Source organism: Mastigoproctus giganteus, chromosome 1 (genome assembly GCF_048544385.1).
Source record: "Mastigoproctus giganteus isolate SK-2022 chromosome 1, ASM4854438v1, whole genome shotgun sequence".
In the NCBI taxonomy this organism is placed as follows: domain Eukaryota; kingdom Metazoa; phylum Arthropoda; class Arachnida; order Uropygi; family Thelyphonidae; genus Mastigoproctus; species Mastigoproctus giganteus.
This window is the reverse complement of record NC_143575.1, coordinates 260,196,421-260,215,308: the sequence shown is the minus strand read 5'-3', so window position 1 is coordinate 260,215,308 and position 18,888 is coordinate 260,196,421. Positions and strand designations below refer to the sequence as shown.

Below are 18,888 nucleotides of genomic sequence, written 5' to 3'. Positions count from 1 at the left end.
CATGGAGAGTTTCTCACTACCTCACTGTTCATTCCACACATTTTCTGTGTCTCGATGCTGCTGATGCCCAGCTGGGTGTGGGATGCTGACACCCCCCTCCCCCAACAGGTGGACTCTAAATCCTACTTTTGCCTGGTGGCTAGCCCACCATCACTTTAACTCCTCCTCTTGGGCAGAGTAATGGTGCTACTCCAGAGGTTCCCCCCCCCATAATTACCCCTTTTCAACCTGGAGGCCACCTTCACTACTGCCCCACTGTTCTCTCCCTCTTGTCCCCAACTCAACACTATCTCCCCCATCTTCCTTTATTAATTTTTTTTTTTTTTCGGCCCACCCTAGGAAGCTCAGGCAACCCCCAGGGTTTGCCCTACCAGAGTCTTTCTTCTTAATGACCCAGCCTGCCTCCCCATGGCTAAGGATGGTAACTAGGGGCTGGTGGTTTCCACAGGCCCCTAGGCTAAGAGGCCAGATGAACAACATCCCAACACAAACTACACTAACCCTTCACAAAGACACACCAACTGGGTTTTTTTTTTTTTTTTTCCGTAGTTGTTGGCGCATAGGCTTCTGTGGCCATAATGCACCTCCCAAGGCTTTTGCAGTACTTTGATCCAAGCCCGAGGCAGGAATCGAACCCGCGATCTTTGGGTTGCAAGGCAGGCACTTTACTCACCCGGCTAGCCCAGTTGGCTTTCGCACTAACTGGTCTTTGCAGAGTATTGTATACATCTTAAAGTACCAGTCGCAGAGTTAGGGGGGGGAACCCTGGTGTTGCTAGTCAAACTACACTATACACCATGTTCCTTCCACATGTGGTAGAGCATTACCCAATAGTTAACTAGAATTTTCTTAACATACCTACCTAAAAAAAAGCTAAGCCCCATAAGAAAATACTCAACATTTCATCAACCGAATAAATGTGGTTACCATCCAGAAAAGTGACATGTGTGGCAAGTTTTGACTGATTCACTTGACTAGTATAATGTGAATCAGAGAATGCAGCGACTACCTGATATTACTGAAATACAGAAACTGGTAGGAACTTTTACGATGATCACGGACCAGACCTCAATACCATCCATTTGGGATTACTGGCAAATACCCAAGCCAGAACTTCGGTCAACCCCGATACTCTGCTCAAAGCATCAGAGACTTCATATCTCAGATTGGTTCCTCCCAAATCAAATGCTAACGGAAGACAGCACCTCAACAGCAATAGGAAAGAAGTCTTAGCAGCTCACTCAAATCCCAGAAGGCAATTAAGAACAAGTTTGTGCTCCTCTCCACACTATATGCCAAGCTCTCCTGTGTGACAACAAAATTCGCTTGCTATGTATGGGGGCTAAGTCTCACCATACCTATGCATCTTTCAACAAGAGTGCATTGAAAAAACTGAGTCTCCACAGAGAAGGTATGAATGCAATTACTGTATTATATTATATATATTGTAAATATAATCTTACGTGATGTAGCATGTAAATACAGTTTATACCGCATTATGTGAGGAATCATGATAACTTAGATTTTTTTTTTTTTAATTTTTACTTTCTATATTGTTTGTGTACATAATTATTTAATTCTGATGTGAGCCCCTGGCCTTTGGCCATGACAGACAGTTACAACTTTACTTATTTAGCTACATTGTATTCATCTAGTTACAATAAAGATTTTCTCTCTCTTTCTCTCTCTCATCTGTGGTGCTTTTTTTTGAAGTCCAGCCAGCCTATTTCTCTCCTCTCCTTGTACATCAATTACCAGCAGAGAAATATTCAAACAGTGCTGGAATTTTTATTTTGAAGTTCTACTATATTATATCAATTCTATTAAAGCGGATGTCTCATAACAAATATGATATCCGCTTTAATTTTCAAGATTTTAATCAAGAAATATCCAAATCAAAAACAATAACTTACCACTATTTTCAACAGTTAATGATGATTTTTTGTTGGTATCAGTGTTATGCTTATTGTTGCTGGCAATAACAGAATTCAATGTGGATACCCAGCTTTCTAATTCATTTTCATTATCTGTAGCAAGTATGTAAGATTTATGTCCATCAGCCATTCGCAGCTCAAAACTCAATTTTCCACGCTTTGAATTCTAAAAAAAAAAAAAAAAAAAGATTTTAACAATTATTAAAATTAAAGTCAATCACCTAATCTCCAATACATAAAAATTCTCATTTAAATTGCCTAAAAATTCTATGTTATAATATAAGAAACGTGTCACAGATTCCTGAGACAGAACTGTGTGTGTGTCCCAAAATGGAATGCCTCTTTACCACTTAACTTTAAGGAATAGAGGAGGAGAGAGAGAGGGGAAAAAAAAAAAAAGAAAAAAAAACACTGTTTGTAGATAAGAAAGTTGCCTTTAATTTGATGTATCATTTTTCTACATACATACACCACACCCAACAATACATTTCATCAAGCACTTAAGTTTTTGTATGTTATTCCAGGTTAAACACTGTATGCTAAGGCTAACTACTATCTTCATAGCTGCTTTCACTTCATCAGAATCATACCTACTGCCTCAAAAATGTTCTTTAAGCTTAGGTGAGGGATGGTGGGGTCACTTAGGACTAAATCTGTGCTATAGGGAGGATGCAGAACAATTTCAAATCCCAGCAAAAGAAATTCTTGTCAAAGCAGCATTGCTGCAGTGAAGTTGCACATTGAAGCAACACTGTAATATTGCCAGACTTTTTTTTTTTTTTTTTTTTTTTGGAGTTTATCGAAAAGAAAAAAAAAAAAAAAAACCTGAGTGTCCAAAGATGCTTCACTTTAAAACAGTAACTTGTAAATATACAAATTCACAGAATCATTACTATGAAAATACTAACTACAAACTATCAGCTACATGAAGAACCTGGTCGGAACATGTCTATTATATATACTCATGCTTTTAATTAGTTAGATGACATCAAGCAATTGCATACAAGTGTAGAGACTTCATTTCACAAGGGATATAGATCTCCTAGAAAAATGTGTAGCAAAGAGCACTAAAATTAGTTACTGATATAAAGATGCATAATCATATGTTACTGCAATCAAATCTATGCAAGCACTGATGCATACACTCAGCAGGTAGGCAATTTGATTTATATATGCATTTGTATGGCAGATAATCAGATTTTTGTGTTCTGTGTTAATATAATTTTTATTATCTGGGCAGGTAGTCCAGAAGTCCCCTTATGCCAATTAATATCTAAATTATATTCCATCATTATATCTCAATGATATAATCTAATTATTGAAACCTAGTTAAGTAATACCAAATATATTATTTAGTGATATACTGTTGTGAATTCTGACGACATACTTATCAATGAGCAAAGCAAGTAACTGGATTTTATATATAACTGTTATTAACATTTTAATCAATTTTTAGTGCACAGTTTCTATCAAACTTTTAGCTATCTCATGTCAACTTGGAATATACTGAATGCAATATTAAATTAATTAGAAAAATGGAAAAAGACAACCTATCGAAAACGAACTAAAACATGCTTTTAATAAATTTAACTTTTCATTATTTATGCCTGTCGTGCCAATCATTTTATTACATTCTTCCTCCCAAAACTAGCTCATAAATTTGCATAAAAAGCCTGAATTAAAGTTGAGCACTGATTTTGGTGACATTCTAAAGAACAAAACAGAAAGTGAAGTAAATATTCAAATAATATATTAACTACTTTAAAAGATTCACATGAGTAAAAATAAAATTTTTGTTTCATTTTGAAGTTTTTCATCTGACTAAAATTCAAATATATATCTTTTAATTCTTGCATAAGTTTAATACCAAACTTCAGTTATGTAACTGATTATATTAGGTCTAAAATGAAGTTTAAAAATGCAAAGTGAAAAAATTAAGTATCATGAACCATGAATTGTGTTCTTTTCTCCACATTTTGTGATTAACATTAAAGTTTTCCAATAAAATTAGTAACAAAACAAAATAGCATACTTTTCAAAAGGAAAAACAAAAAACAGCAACAACCCATAACACATTAAATACTCACTCTGATAACTTTATTACAGAAATCCATACATATTGTGCCCTTTGACTCCATTTTACGTTCATCTTTATGGAATTCTAAAATATAAGTTCCATCTACTTCTTGCCTCAGAGTAACGTATCTTCGCTTGAAAGACTGAAAAATTGATTTTTTTTTTTTTCACTATCAATAAAATGATGAATACAGATAATAATTAAAATTAAAGTTGTGCATTATCTCTATAAATATTAACAAGAACATTTACAAAACACTAAGTATAAAAATAATAGTAATACTATAATAGAGTGACCAAAAAGTCATAGGCAGAACAGAATTCCATCATTGGTTGTGGAAGTTGATAGCCTAAATAAATTTAAGGCTGAGCTGGACAGGCATTTGGAACAAACGGAAGGGTGAAATGGGAGCTTTTTTTTTTTTTTTTTTGGCTGATGCTGCACAAGCTTGCTTTCTTGCATCATATGCCTCTACTAATGCTAATATGAAGTTATTATCCAATTGTAACAAAATACCAGGACATCAACTAAATTAAGTTCAAACATGCCTCATTAAATTAATGTTCAAAAAATAAACCAAAAGAATTTATTAGGACTTGTACCATTGTGCATTTAATTATTACCAAATTCCAAATGGAATTTAATATAAAAAGGCATCTTATTAATTATCCTAACAACCTAATTATCTCAAGTTAAGTAACTGCAACCAAAAGTTTTGATAAATCAAGAGAGTGATAAAAGGTACACCAATAATGTCATTAAGTTTCAGTTTATACTTTGAAACAACCCTGCAGCATAAACAACTTGTCGTGGCAACTAAAAAATAGTGCTCAGTTTTCTGTTTTCAGCTAATGCAGAACATGCTTTTTAAATGATATTTGGGTGAGAATTCTCTTTACATTATATATTTATATCATATTATAATATATCTTTTGTATTACACTTCAGAATAGCATATAAGAAGGATGCAGAACAACTGAATTCATGTAGCTATTAATAACAAGTCCCAAAACTATGAAGTTGAAAAATAGAAAGTGATCAAATAAAAATTTAGCATTTGATACATTATTATTATATCAGTATTTTTTTCCTTTTTAACCCCTCACTTTCTACCCTATAATCGAAAGGCTCCAGAGCTTTGATGAGCAGTTTTAGTAAGCGAATCTGAAGGTTTGAATTATGAACATAATAATATTAGAAATATCACAATTTCAGTTTTATATGAAACCTTGATAAAATAATGGTAATGGCAAAAAAATATATTCAAACTAATATTTACCTTTGTTGCTAAAATAATGAAATTATCTGTTCCTGATTCAGGACCCCTAAAAATAAAACCCTCTTTGGTGATGCCACTCTGACTACTTGAAGTGCTCACCTGTTAAAAAAAAAAAAAAAAAAAAAATTTAATTATTTTCCCTTCATTAAACATCTCTAATTCTACTAAACGAATAAATACAACCAATCAGCACTTTAAATTTGATTTTTATTCAGTTTTAAATGTTTATGTTATTATATTTTTGTGTTATTATTGTATTATTATAAAGGATACTATATTCCCCTTATTCCAATTACTTTTTGCTGTTCTTAGACACTACATTTTATATCTCGTGTGCAATTAGGTCGACTAAAAGCAATATTCGAGATACTATTTTTCTGCTATCACTCACTTTTTTCTTCCCGAACAAAGTTTAGAGTCTTTTTAATGCTACTTTGTAAGTTATTGATTTCTCCCCTTTGCTGGTCTATTTGCCTCGTTTGTTTAATTGCCGACTTCCCCATCACATGGGTAAGGTTTACATTGACCTATTTATACCTTCTTCCCACCGCCCATTCTTGGGGTTGCTTTAATGGTTATAAATTGCTGGGAACTTTTGGCTAACTTCTTTGGCCTCCAATACAGCCTTGATACGTTTGTTTCCCTCAGCCCATTTCACCAACTCCTGCCAGGCTCAACAGTAAGTTGTCATATCCTGACTATATCCTTTCGTCTTCATATTACATTTTATTTGTTAAAATTAATGCAAGGGCTGTTTGCCATTCATTCAATTGGAATTAATTTTATCTTAATTTGTATTTTACTTTTATTTATTTTTGAATTATATTAGATTTTTTATTCCTTTTCTTTTTGGTCTCTGTCATGTTGGCTATGACATAAGTATGCTCACGTTTTCTGTCTGTTATTTGTATGACATAACAGAAACAGAGGCCTTACTTCTTGCTGTATTCTTTGGTTTTGACTGCCAGCCCATGATTACGTAGTTAAAATCTCAGGATCTATAGCATTAAGTACCATTTTTATTTTATTTAAATTTTACGTAACCTGCTTTTATTTTTCAGGCATTTCTTTATATATATACATACATAGATATATACATACCAATACCATATATTATTACCAACCCAGTTTAATATTTTTAATTAATTTTTTAATACCTTTTCTTGTTTGCTAACACTTTCAGAAATTTCATTACATCTTATTTTTTTATCAATATTACACACACACACACAACTTGGATAATTCAAAGCTGATGGGGCATCAAAATTATTTTAAATTATCAAAATATTTTTCCATAGAATAGGAAATTATCCATACTCCACTGTACTTAATACAATAATATAATGTAATATATACATAACTTGTATAAAATATGAATAATCAGTTAAAATTAAAAAAGCTTCATTATAAAAAATGCTTAATACTCACAGTATCTTTGTTTTCTACATCTGTATCAACTTCATATACCTGTTGTTGCAGATCATTTTGTTTTGGCAACCTAAATAAAATACAAAATGAGTTCAGAAAGCACTGATCAATTTTTATTATAAGATAGAATTATTAAGCAATAAAACATTACTTTTCAAATGTATTCTTCCTATCAGTTTCTAAAGGTATGTGCACTATTTGTATGAATGTTAAATCACTGGAAAGATATTGCATATATTAAAAAATGCTCCTCTCAAGTAAATCTGCTTCTGAACTTTTGCTTCACAATGCCTAAGTTTTTGGAAATAACCAAAAATTGTGGAACTAAAACAGGAGAACACAGTGGATGTAGCATCTCTCCCACAAGTATAGCCAATGGTGAATGAGGATTTGCCATTGACTATACACCACTGGCAGTGGTTTTCCAATATAAAAAAAACACCTTATCAATTAAACTTCTCAGAAGCACACTATCTGTCATTAGGAACTGTGTATACAGAATTGAAGAAAATATTGAAAATAGTGAATTTTTCTGCATTTGTATTTCTGTCACATAATGAAAATTATAGATATTGATCACTACTTATAAAAAGCAACCCTTTAATTAATATTTACTTTTGTAAATATTTAGTAAATTAATATTTACTAATACAGGCAACCCCCACATAACACAGTACTTCTACAACACTGTGTTATGTGGGGGTTGCCTGTCATGTTGAGCAAAACATTGGTTTTGCTCAACATGATTGATAAATTGCGGCAATCCTCACACAACATGGTATTTTTGAGCTTTTGTGCGGGGAAAAGCCTGCTATTATGTTGGATGTAATTTAACATTTCCAATCTTTTTTGTGAATCCTCGCTGTTGATTCACTAGTCATTATGCAAAAAAAAATTGGGAAATCCCTGTATTTTATTTTGTTGATCCCATGAACTTGTGCTTGTTTGAGAGCATAAAAAATCCTGACTTCAAAGCATGCAGTTCATGACTTTTACAGTTATTTTGTTTTTATTTGATCATTTATAAATTTTGTCAGGTATGTATTACTAAACTTGTTCTTAAAAACCATATTTAATTCACAATAAATAATTTGTTGCAAATTAAATTCTAGCCCTAAATTATGCCTAAAGCAAGTAATAAGAGCACCGCTCAAAAGAAACTTTATTTCTCTAGAATAAGAGATACAAATTTTGGATAGTCTTAAAAAAAAAAAAAAAAAACACAAGAAAGGTATCATTGCAAAAAATTTAAATTTAAATGAAGCACCAATCCAGACCATAAAGAAAAATTAATAGAAAATTAGAACAGATGTTGCTTCAAGATCTTTCATTTCCGTAAATATGACAGCTCATCCCCAAGCACCAATAATTGAGAAAAATGGAAAAAGTACTCAGTACTTGGAGTGATAATAGCAGTAAAAAATGGATTCCATTAGATGGCAATGTAATTAAACAAAAAAGGCACTAAAAATTTATAATATTTTAAAGAAAATGGAGAATCTTCTGTTAATCAGGAGTTTCCTGCCAGTAAAGGTTAGTTTGAGCAATTTGAAAACTGCTTCTCATTAATAATATAAGAATTCGAGGGGGAAAGTGCATCAGCTGATAATGAAGCTGACAAGAAGTATGCGGAGGTATTTCAAAAAATTATTGAAGAGCACGAATACATACATCAAATTTTGAATGCCGATGAGACAGGTCTTTGGAGGGGGGGGGGGATTTGATGCCTTAAAACCAGGTTTTAAGGCATCAAAAGATCGTGTGCCATTACTTATGCAGTAATGCATCAGGAGATTATATGATAAAACCTATGCTAGTTTACAGATCCTGTAATCCTTGTGTAATGAAAGCTGTAAATAAAAATGTGTTACCAGTATATTAGAAAGCAAATAGAAAAGCTTGGGTAACTGCCGATTTATTTAAATAATCTGTTTCTAAATTGTTTTGTGCCAGCTGTGGAAATTTATGTAAAGCAGAAAAATCTATATTTCAAAGTTTTAAATCATCTAAACATTGAAGTAATGTTCCTACCAACATTATAAAATCCTAAAACAACTTCTTTAATTCAGTCATTAGATCTACCTTTAAAACTCATTACATCAGAAAACCATTACAATGGATTTTGGAAAAAATTTATTCCAAATTTATTGAAGTGTTGGAGGCATGGAAACATTTTTCATTTGGACTGTATTGGAATCATAGCTTTATCGTTCAAAGAAGGAAAACCGCCAACATTAAATGCATGTTGGATGTACGGCCAGAATCAGTTCATTCAGGAAATATGGTTGAACCAGCAGAAAATGGAATCAGTGCGATAGTAGAACTTGCTAAGTCGGTAGGGAAGGGAAGGTTTTGATAATTGAATTTGATAATTCTTGAACATCTTCTGTTCAAGAATTACTGGTAGAAAAAGAGGCTGGCAATGCAGATTTGGTTGAAATGCCAACAGAGGTAAACCAAATCAATTCAGAGGATGATAGCATAGATGAAAATTCTGAAGTTCCAAATCTTACACTAAAAGGCATAAACTTAACCAAGCAATTAATTTTATTTTTTGAATGCAGATCCTTCAAATGAAAGGAGCACAAAGTTTAAAAGGGAGCTTCAAAAATGCTTAGCTCCATACCATGAAATTTACAAAGATCTATCAAGCAAAAGCAAACAAACCCAGATTACTGATTTTTTAAATAAAGCAGAAGATGCACGAAATCTAGATGCTGCAGAAGGTGAATATATTCTGCAACAGAGAAAACTTTCTGATTTGATTGTGCTTAGCAGCAATGAAGAGGAAGAAAATTAAATTAATGTACATTATCTGACATATGTATCATAGTTTGTAAGACATTTGTTCAGTTATTACTATTTTTAATAAAAATCAAGTTTCCAATAGTTATAACAAAATGGTGTATTTTTGTTAGCTTTTGGAACATAATCCTTTTTGTACTGGTTCTCAGTCCCATATAACACGGTTTCACACTACATGAGATTTTATAGAAACCTAACAACCGTGTTATACAATTGTTACCTGTATTTACAAAAATTAACAAGTAAGAAATAAAAAAAACAAAATTTTTTTTAATATTCTAGCATGACCACATTGGTCAGAGATGTAATATTAATCATTTTAGTATTAGTATGGCTAAATGATGCAAGGAAGCAAACTTATACAGATTCAATCATAAAATAAAAAATAATAAAAAATTACCAAATTCATTTGCTCATACCTTCTAATACTGTCCAATCCTGCTTTAAATTTATTCAAACTACCTATTTCAACAACACTACATGGAATTTTATTCCAACAATAAATTCCTCTCTGGCTGAAAGCAAATTTCTACCCATCAATCTCGCAACTTCCTTTTGTCAATTTAAATTTATGACCCCTTGTGTTTCATCTGAGAAAGAGTAAAGATGTCATCAGCATTTAGTTTACTCAACCCACTCAGAGTCTTAAACAGCTCAATCAGATCTCCTGACAGACACTTAGTTTCCAGATACTGAAATTTACAGAACAAGTCTTCCTTAGTAAGTGTACCCTATTGTGCGTCTGACTAATTTTGTTGCTGTTCTCTGCACCATTCTAACAGATCTGCATCTTTCCAAAAATGAAGCTCCCAGACCTGTAAAAAAATACTCAATATATGGCCTAATCATTGCCTTATGCAACAGGATAATCACTTCTTTGTTCCTGCATATCACTCACAGAATTACCCATTAGCAGTCTTAGTAGCCTGTCAGCACTGTCAGAGAACAATGAACATTACCATTAACTGTATTTAGTGGTCACATGGGCTCAAACTATAATCAAGTCAAGGCTAAACCATGTCAACTATGCTAAAGATGAACAGGAAGATTAATGTTATCTCCAAACAGGAGGGTGCATTGTCCAAAAACTGTGAATCTGCCAAAATTGTCAAATAATTAAAGATACAGGAAAAGTTAGCATTAGCATTTTTTTTTTTTAGCATTTTTAGAGGCACATAATGCAAGAAAGCAAGCTTATGCAGCATCAGCCAAAAAAAAAAAAAAAAAACCTTCCACTTCACCCCTCCGTTTGTTTGAAATACCTGTCCAGCTGAGCCTTAAATTTATTTAGGCTATCAACTTCCACAACAAGGGATGGAAGTCTGTTCCACCAACCAACTACCCGCAGGCTAAAGGCAAATTTCCACACATCTATCCTACATCTGTCTTTCCTCAATTTGAATTTATGCCCTCTTAGGTGATTATTCTGAGCAAGAGAAAGTATCCCTTTGGCATTGAACATGCTCAAACCATTCAAGGCTTTATACATCTCTATCAGATCACCTCGCCAATGCCTAGTCCCCAGACACTGTAATTTGCAAAACCTAAGCCTTTCTTTGTAAGAACAACCCTTTGCTCCATTCTCTAATCTTGTTGCCCTTCTCTGTACTCAATTCCAGCAGCTCTACATTCTTCTTGAAATGAGGTCTCCAGACCTGTATATAGTACTCAAGGTGTGGCCTGACCATTGCCTTATACAAGGGAATAATCACCTCCTTATACCTGCTAGAAAAATTCCTGTATATCATTGACAAGACACCATGAGCTACTCTTGCAGCCTGTCTACACTGCTCAGAAAACTTCATATCTGCCTGCACAATTACCCCTGGTCCTTTTCATTCTCTACCACTGTCAGTGTAGTACCACAAAGTTGATACGTTGCTCTGGGGTTACTGTTTCCCATATGTAGTGCTTTACATTTGTCAATGTTAAACTTCATTTGCCACCTGTCAGCCCATCTGCTCAACCTTTCAGGATCCTGTTGCAGCAGCATACTGTCAGTAGTGTCCTTAACAACCCTGCCAACCTTTGTATTGTCTGCAAACTTGGACATTAAGCTTGATATACCATCATCAATATCATTTACAAATACAGAAAACAACAATGGACCGAACACTGAACTCTGAGGGACTCCACTAATAACATTAGTCCACAATGAGCAGTGTCCATTGATTACCACTCTGTCTTCTCCACCTCAACCATCCCTTTATCCATAGCAGCAATTTGCCTCCAATGCCACACTGCTCCAATTTGTGTAGCAGTCTTCCATGTGCAACAGTATCAAAAGCCTTTCTAAGATCCTAATATATAATATCAAAGTTATTCCCTGCATCCAGTTCTTTTGAGACTGCATCATAGTATCCAATTAAATTGGTCAGGCAAGACTTTCCCTTAACAAAACCATGCTGTGTCCGAGCTATAACTGAGGTCTTGTCTAGATGATCCTGTACTGCTTCTTTAACCAGTGCCTCCATTAATTTTCCTGGAACGGAAGTTAAACTCACAGGTCTATAATTACTTGTGTCAGCCTTTGATACTCCTTTGTGAATTGGGGTCACATTTGTACATCTCCAGTCTATGGGTACCTCCCCTGAGTCCAAAGTAGCTCTCATAATTATGGCTAAGGGTTTGCTTACTTCCTTTGCTGCCTCGTTTAATATAACTAGATAAAAAAGGCACCTGGGGTGGATGGGATCTATGTTTATCCTCAACAATTTCTCCTCCACTTTCCTCTCAGTTATTACAATATCATCTAGCTCACTGCCAGAGTTTACTTCACCTCTGGCATTCCCCTTCCTGAATAACTCCTCATGTGTGAATGTAGATGCAAAATACTCGTTTAGTTTGTTAGCCAACTGAGCGGGATTCTCAACTGTTGAACCATCAATATCCAGTGGATCAATCTGATTCATCACTTTCCTTCTAGAGTTTACATAGGTAAAGAACTCTTTTCTGTTTTTCTTTGCATCCTTTGCCAAGGATTTCTCATAATCTGCGTTCACCTGCCTAACCTCCTTTGTAACTTGGTTACAGATCAGCTTATATCTATCACAGGCTTCTGTGTCACATGTTAATTTATATGTATCCCATGCATTTTTCTTCTCTGCCATATGTCTCATTAGTTCATCTGACATCCATTTAGGGCTAAATCCTGAACAATATTTCTTAGTTGGCATGTAACGCCTAGTAGCTTCCAAGATAAGTTCTTTGAATGCTTGCCATTTTGAATTTGCAGTTGGTAACATTATCAGTTGTTCAAACTGTATTGAATTTAAATACTGTCTTAGACCATCGTAGTCGCCTTTATAAATGCAAAAACCCTTCCCTTTACCCCTGATGGTAGTTACCTCTTTGAGTAAATACCACTTCAGCACACTGTGATCACTGCCACCTAGTGGTTCCTTTATCTGCAGATTCTTAATGCATGAAGAATCACTACTAATAATCAGATCATGAGTATTACTCCCCTAGTTGCCTCCCAAACATGCTGACGTAGAAAACAATCATCCAATAAATCCACAAAAGCCTTGCTAGTGTGTGAGTGACCAACCCACAAATTCCAGTCAATATCTGGGAAATTAAAATCCCCCATTATAAGACTCTCTGATTTACTGGCCCACTCTATTTCCCTGTACAGTTTCTTATTACACTCATCAGAGTCATTAGGCCTACAGCACACTCCTACTCTCAATTTTGATCTCCGAATGCTTATGTCACACCAAACTGACTCGACACTACACTGTCCAGCGATGTCGACTGGCTTCACTTCCTTGGATTTTGTGTTTCTTAACTAATAGCATAACCCCTCCTCCCTTCTCATCCTGTCTATCCTTTCTGTACACATTGTACTTCCCAAATTCCAGTTCTGCATTCCTTATATCTGTGTGACACCACATCTCTGATATCCACAATAACTGCCATTGATGTTTTGAACAATACCTCAGTTAACAGTGTGGATATGGTATGCAGAGTATTACACCAACACAGAGTTCCAAGAAGAGCATCCAGCCAGCAACTTTTCATCGCAAAAGTTAATATAGAATAACAGGTGCAATACAAGTGACTTTTCAGACTAAAATCATCTACAGAAAGAGCCAATGACTGGGAATTGTGGTGAATACAACTAAAAACTTGAATCCAGTGCTAATTTATACTACAAAAAACTATAATTATAAAGCTTTAATGCTCTGTGTTCCCCCTTCTTCAGCACACAAGACGCATGCTGAATAACATATACACATATTAAATAATAACCTCAACACATAATAACCTTATTTAGTACATGTTTTGCACATTAATTCTGCACAGTTAATATTTTCCTCCTAAATTTCTTAAAATCGTGACAATACTCTTATTCAATGAAAATAATTTAAAGTTTGCATTTAACTTCTTTCTATTTTATAAAATTCCAGTAATATGATATGCAAAACATATCAAAGTTGAGTGCTGAGTGCTAATAGCTGTCTTAACATTGTGATCTCTTCATAAGGAGAATTATTTTGAATGGCTTTCTAGTGTCAGTCACAGTTCTCTAATGTGAAGTGTAATGTAAATCATGTAAAAAGTATTTACTGATATAGGCAATTATAATGCATAACAAATTACTTGTGTATACAGTAATTCTTCAACTTATTCTACATAAACCATTACAAAATCATGCAGTAAGCTTTAGCATTTGCAAAACTATGCTCTCCATATACACATATATATATATATATATATATATATATATATATATATATATATAATTACATCAGAAAATTTGTTTGTTCAATGTGCTCTTACCTTGGTAACTGAAGATAGCTCCCTGAGTAAGAATTATACCTATAATTAATGACATGCCAGTCCATTGTATAAGATTTAATGCACTGTCGAACAAAAAGTGATGTTGCCTCTTTCTGGGAACAGGCAGGAATGGTAGGAATTGTAGTTCTGTATGTCCTGGAGATGGTTGTTTGCTTTAAAAAAAATTGAAAGCAGACATTAATTTGAAAGAATACAAAAGTAAAAATTCAGAATTATTGAAATCTAACATAATATAAATGTACATTCTTTACCTCTATTAAAAAAAATAATAAAAATCACAGATCAAAGAAACAATACAAAAACTTCATTTAACATAATTTGCTGTATCAGAATTCAAATGCCCGATGTTATAAATAATGCAACAGGAATATTAATTTTCCTTAACAAAGTGGCTTTCCTGATACTTGGTATTTCATCATCACATGTGAATCTAACTGTCAAGATATCCATTTCTTTCATTATTAGCATAGGCATATTATGCAAGAAAGCAAGCTTATGCAGCATCAGCCAAAAAAAAAAAAAAATAATAACACTTCCACTTCACCCCTCCGTTTGTTCAAAATACCTGTCCAGCTGAGCCTTAAATTTATTTAGGCTATCAACTTCCACAACAAAGGATGGAAGTCTGTTCCACCAACCAACTACCCGCTGGCTAAAGGCAAATTTCCGCACGTCTATCCTACATCTGTCTTTCCTCAATTTGAATTTATGCCCTCTCAAATGATTACTCTGAGGAAGAATCCCATCAGCATTGAGCATGCTCAAACCATTCAAGGCTTTATACACCTCTATCAGATCACCTCGCCGGTGCCTAGTCTCCAGACACTGTAATTAGCAAAACTTAAGCCTTTCTTCGTAAGAGCAACCCTTTGATCCTTTCACTAATCTTGTTGCCCTTCTCTGTACTCGTTCCAGCAGCTCTACATCTTTCTTGAAATGAGGCCTCCAGACCTGTATACAGTACTCAAGGTGTGGCCTGACCATTGCCTTATGCAAGGGAATAATCACCTCCTTATCCCTGCTAGAAAAATTCCTGTATATCATTGACAAGACACCATGAGCTACTTTTGCAGCCTGTATGCACTGCTCAGAGAACTTCATATCTGCCTGCATAATTACCCCCAGGTCCTTTTCATTCTCTACCACTGTCAGTGATGATTAGACCAGGGTTCGAGCCCGTCACCACCAAATACGGAGGATGCGGAAAGGTCAAGGGAATGACCACCGCATATTCCCGGAGCAATATGGCCTTAGTTGCTAACGCTCCTAGAAACCAAATAACACACAAACAAGCTTTCAGTGTAGTACCACAGAGTTGATACGCTGCTCTGGGGTTGCTGTTTCCCCATATGTAGTACTTTACATTTGTCAATGTTAAACTTCATTTGCCACGTCTCAGCCCATCTGCTCAACCTTTCCAGATCCTGTTGCAGCAGCATAGCTTCAGTAATGTCCTTAACAACCCTGCTAACCTTTGTATCATCTGCAAACTTGGACATTAAGATTGATATACCATCACCAATATTATTTAAAAATCAGAAAACAATAATGGACCCAACACTGAACCCTGAGGGACTCCACTAATTCAAGATGGTTTGAGCAGGCTCGATGGTTGAATGGTTTGAGCAGGCTCAATGCTGATGGGATTCTTACTCTTGCTCAGATTACGAACCTGAGGGGGGCATAAATTTGAATTGAGGAAAGACGGTTGTAGAATAGATTTGTGGAAATTTGCCTTTAACCAGCAGGTTATTGATTGCTGGAACAAACTTCCATCTGTCATTGTGGAAGTTGATAGCTTAAACAAGATAGAGGGCGCTGAATCTCTTTAAAAGTTGCAGCTATCAGTTACAGGCTCTGCAAAAACGATAAGTGTTTACCTGTTATTTACATGATTGTTATTTTATATTGTACTTAATACGTAGTCATATAGTTATAGTTACGCTGGTTATTTTTTATTTTTAATTTAGATAAAGAGTTTTTGTGGATTTTACTTACGATAGGTAAAACCGTTATTTCGTTCCATTTCTGTAGCCATTGTTTTTGGATATAGTGGTAGGGAATTCAAATTTTTTAATTGAGGTAGCTAGGTAGCTCTAACGCATAATTATATAGTAATACGCTTCACTGTTTCTATTTAATAGTTTCTATTCAAATACTATTGATATTTAATTTATTGATTTTATTAATTTAAACTACCATGCCCCAAACTAGAGCAGCAAAGCAACGGTCACAAAGTGGCAGGAGTGCTGTGACTCGGGGGAGAACTGAGGGGGGCAATTCTCCAACGCATCACAGCCTAAAGAAATGTGCAACTTGTGAAATGTTTGCCGAACTCTCTGGAACGGAACATGATATTGCCATGGGGGATGTCTTTGTGTGTGCGCGATGCAAGGAGTGTATCGAAATCAGGCAACAACTCAGCGTTCTTATGGGCCTATATGAGAGCTTGAAGGACAGGGTGGATGCCCTCGAAGGAACTAAATTGAGGGGCCCATCAGGCTCTCAGCTGCCCACATCAACGCCAGAGCTTGCACTTGGTCATCACGCAACACAGCGGCAACCCCTAAGGCAGAATGCGCTGGTCCCACAGGAACTAGTTGTTGTTGGTGACTCTATTGTCAGGGAAACGGGGAACATCCTTTGTAAAAAGGATAGGTGGAACAGGACCAGGGTATGTCTGCCAGGGGCAAAGGTTGATGACGTTGTAGAGCGGATATCATCTTTCAAGGGCACAAAAGGTGATATAGTTGTACACGTTGGCACTAATGATATTAAGAGTAGGAGACCGGCAGAATTACTCAACAAGTACAGGTCACTGTTGAAAAAAAGCCGTGAAATAGGGTTGAATTTGAAAGTGTCTGCAATTCTGCCCAGACACGATAGGAGGGAGTATATGATGAGAGCCTTGTCGATCAATTCGGCCCTGGAAAGATTGTGCAAGGCTCAAGGGGTAGAATTTTTTTCAGCCTGGACTGTACTTGTTAATAGGAGAGATTGCTTCTACAGGGATGGGATACACTTAAATAGAAAGGGTGCAAGAATATTTGCTGATGCTATCGAGGCAGTGTTAGGTGGGTCGGAAAACTGCTAGTTTGGGGGGATACAAAGACTAATAATTTAACAGTAACCGCAGGCAGAGGTGAAGGCGATTCTTGCACAACTTCTATTAGAATAAGAAGCGACCTGGAGCGAGGGGTGTTGGGGGTTTCAGGGACGGATAGCAGTCATCATGGAATAGTTGGGTATATGGGATGTGTTAGGGTAACCAGGAATAGGCATAGGAGCATGTATGCTTGCATGTATACCAATGCTAGAAGTATAGTAAATAAATTTGATGAATTTGAAGTGTTGGTCAAGACATCAAAGGCGGATATTGTTGGGATAGCAGAGACGTGGTGTCACAAAGATATAAGGAATGCAGAACTGGAATTTGGGGAGTACAATGTGTACAGAAAGGATAGACAGGACAGAAAGGGAGGGGGTGTTATGCTGTTAATTAAGAAAAACATAAAATCAAAGGAAGTGCACCCAGTTAATATAGATGAACAGTGCTCTGTTGAGTCAGTTTGGTGCGAGATAAGCACTGCGAAAGGAAAAATAAGGGTAGGAGTGTGTTATAGGCCTAATGACTTGAATGAGTACAATGAACAATTGTACAGAGAAATAGAGTGGGCCAGTAAATCTGAATGTCTTATAATGGGGGATTTTAACTTCCCAGATATTGACTGGAACTTGTGGGTTGGTCACTCACACACCAGTCAGACTTTTGTGGATTTATTGGATGATTGTTTTCTGCAGCAGCATGTTCGAGAGGCAACCAGAGAAAGTAACACTCTTGATCTGGTTATCAGCAGTGATCATTCGTGTATTAAGAATTTGCAGATAAAGGAACCACTAGGTGGCAGTGATCACAGTGTGCTGAAGTGGGATTTACTCAAAGAGGTAACTACCGTCAGGGGTAAAGGAAAGGGTTTTTGCTTCCGTAAAGGGGAGTACAGTGGTCTCAGACAGTTTTTAAATTCTGTACAGTGGGATCAACTGACGATGTTACCAACAGTAAATTCTAAGTGGGAAGCATTCAAGGAATTAATCGTGGAAGCTACTAGACTTTATATACCGATTAAGAAATATCGTTCAAGGTTAAGGCCTAAATGGTTATCAAATGAACTAATGAGACTCGTGACAGAGAAGAAAAATGCATGGGATGCATATAAATTATCAGGTGACGCAGAAGCCTGTGGCAGATATAAGCTAGTCTGTAATCAGGTCACAAAGGAGGTTCGGCAGGCGAAGGCGGATTACGAGAAATCTTTGGCAAAGGATGCTAAGAAAAACAGCAAGGATTTCTTTACTTATATAAACTCTAAAAGGAAGGGGATGAATATGATTGGTCCACTTGACATCGATGGTTCGACTGTTGATGATCCTGTTCAGATAGCAAACAAACTGAATGAGTATTTTGCATCTACATTCACACGTGAGGAATTATTACAGTTTGAAAATGGAAGAAGGTTATCAAATTGTAGCAGTGTGCTTAATGATTTTGTAATAACTGA

At 35.4% G+C, this 18,888-nt stretch overlaps 1 protein-coding gene across 1 annotated transcript in view; it reads right to left on the bottom strand.

The window, feature by feature from the left end:
- Ziz (dedicator of cytokinesis protein Ziz) overlaps positions 1-18,888 on the bottom strand; it is a 464,297-nt gene that overhangs the window by 346,555 nt on the left and 98,854 nt on the right. Inside the window, 5 exon segments of the mRNA XM_090369931.1 lie at positions 1,914-2,100; positions 4,022-4,153; positions 5,291-5,389; positions 6,719-6,788; positions 14,309-14,481. Coding sequence (XP_090226057.1) covers positions 1,914-2,100; positions 4,022-4,153; positions 5,291-5,389; positions 6,719-6,788; positions 14,309-14,481 — 661 coding nt within the window.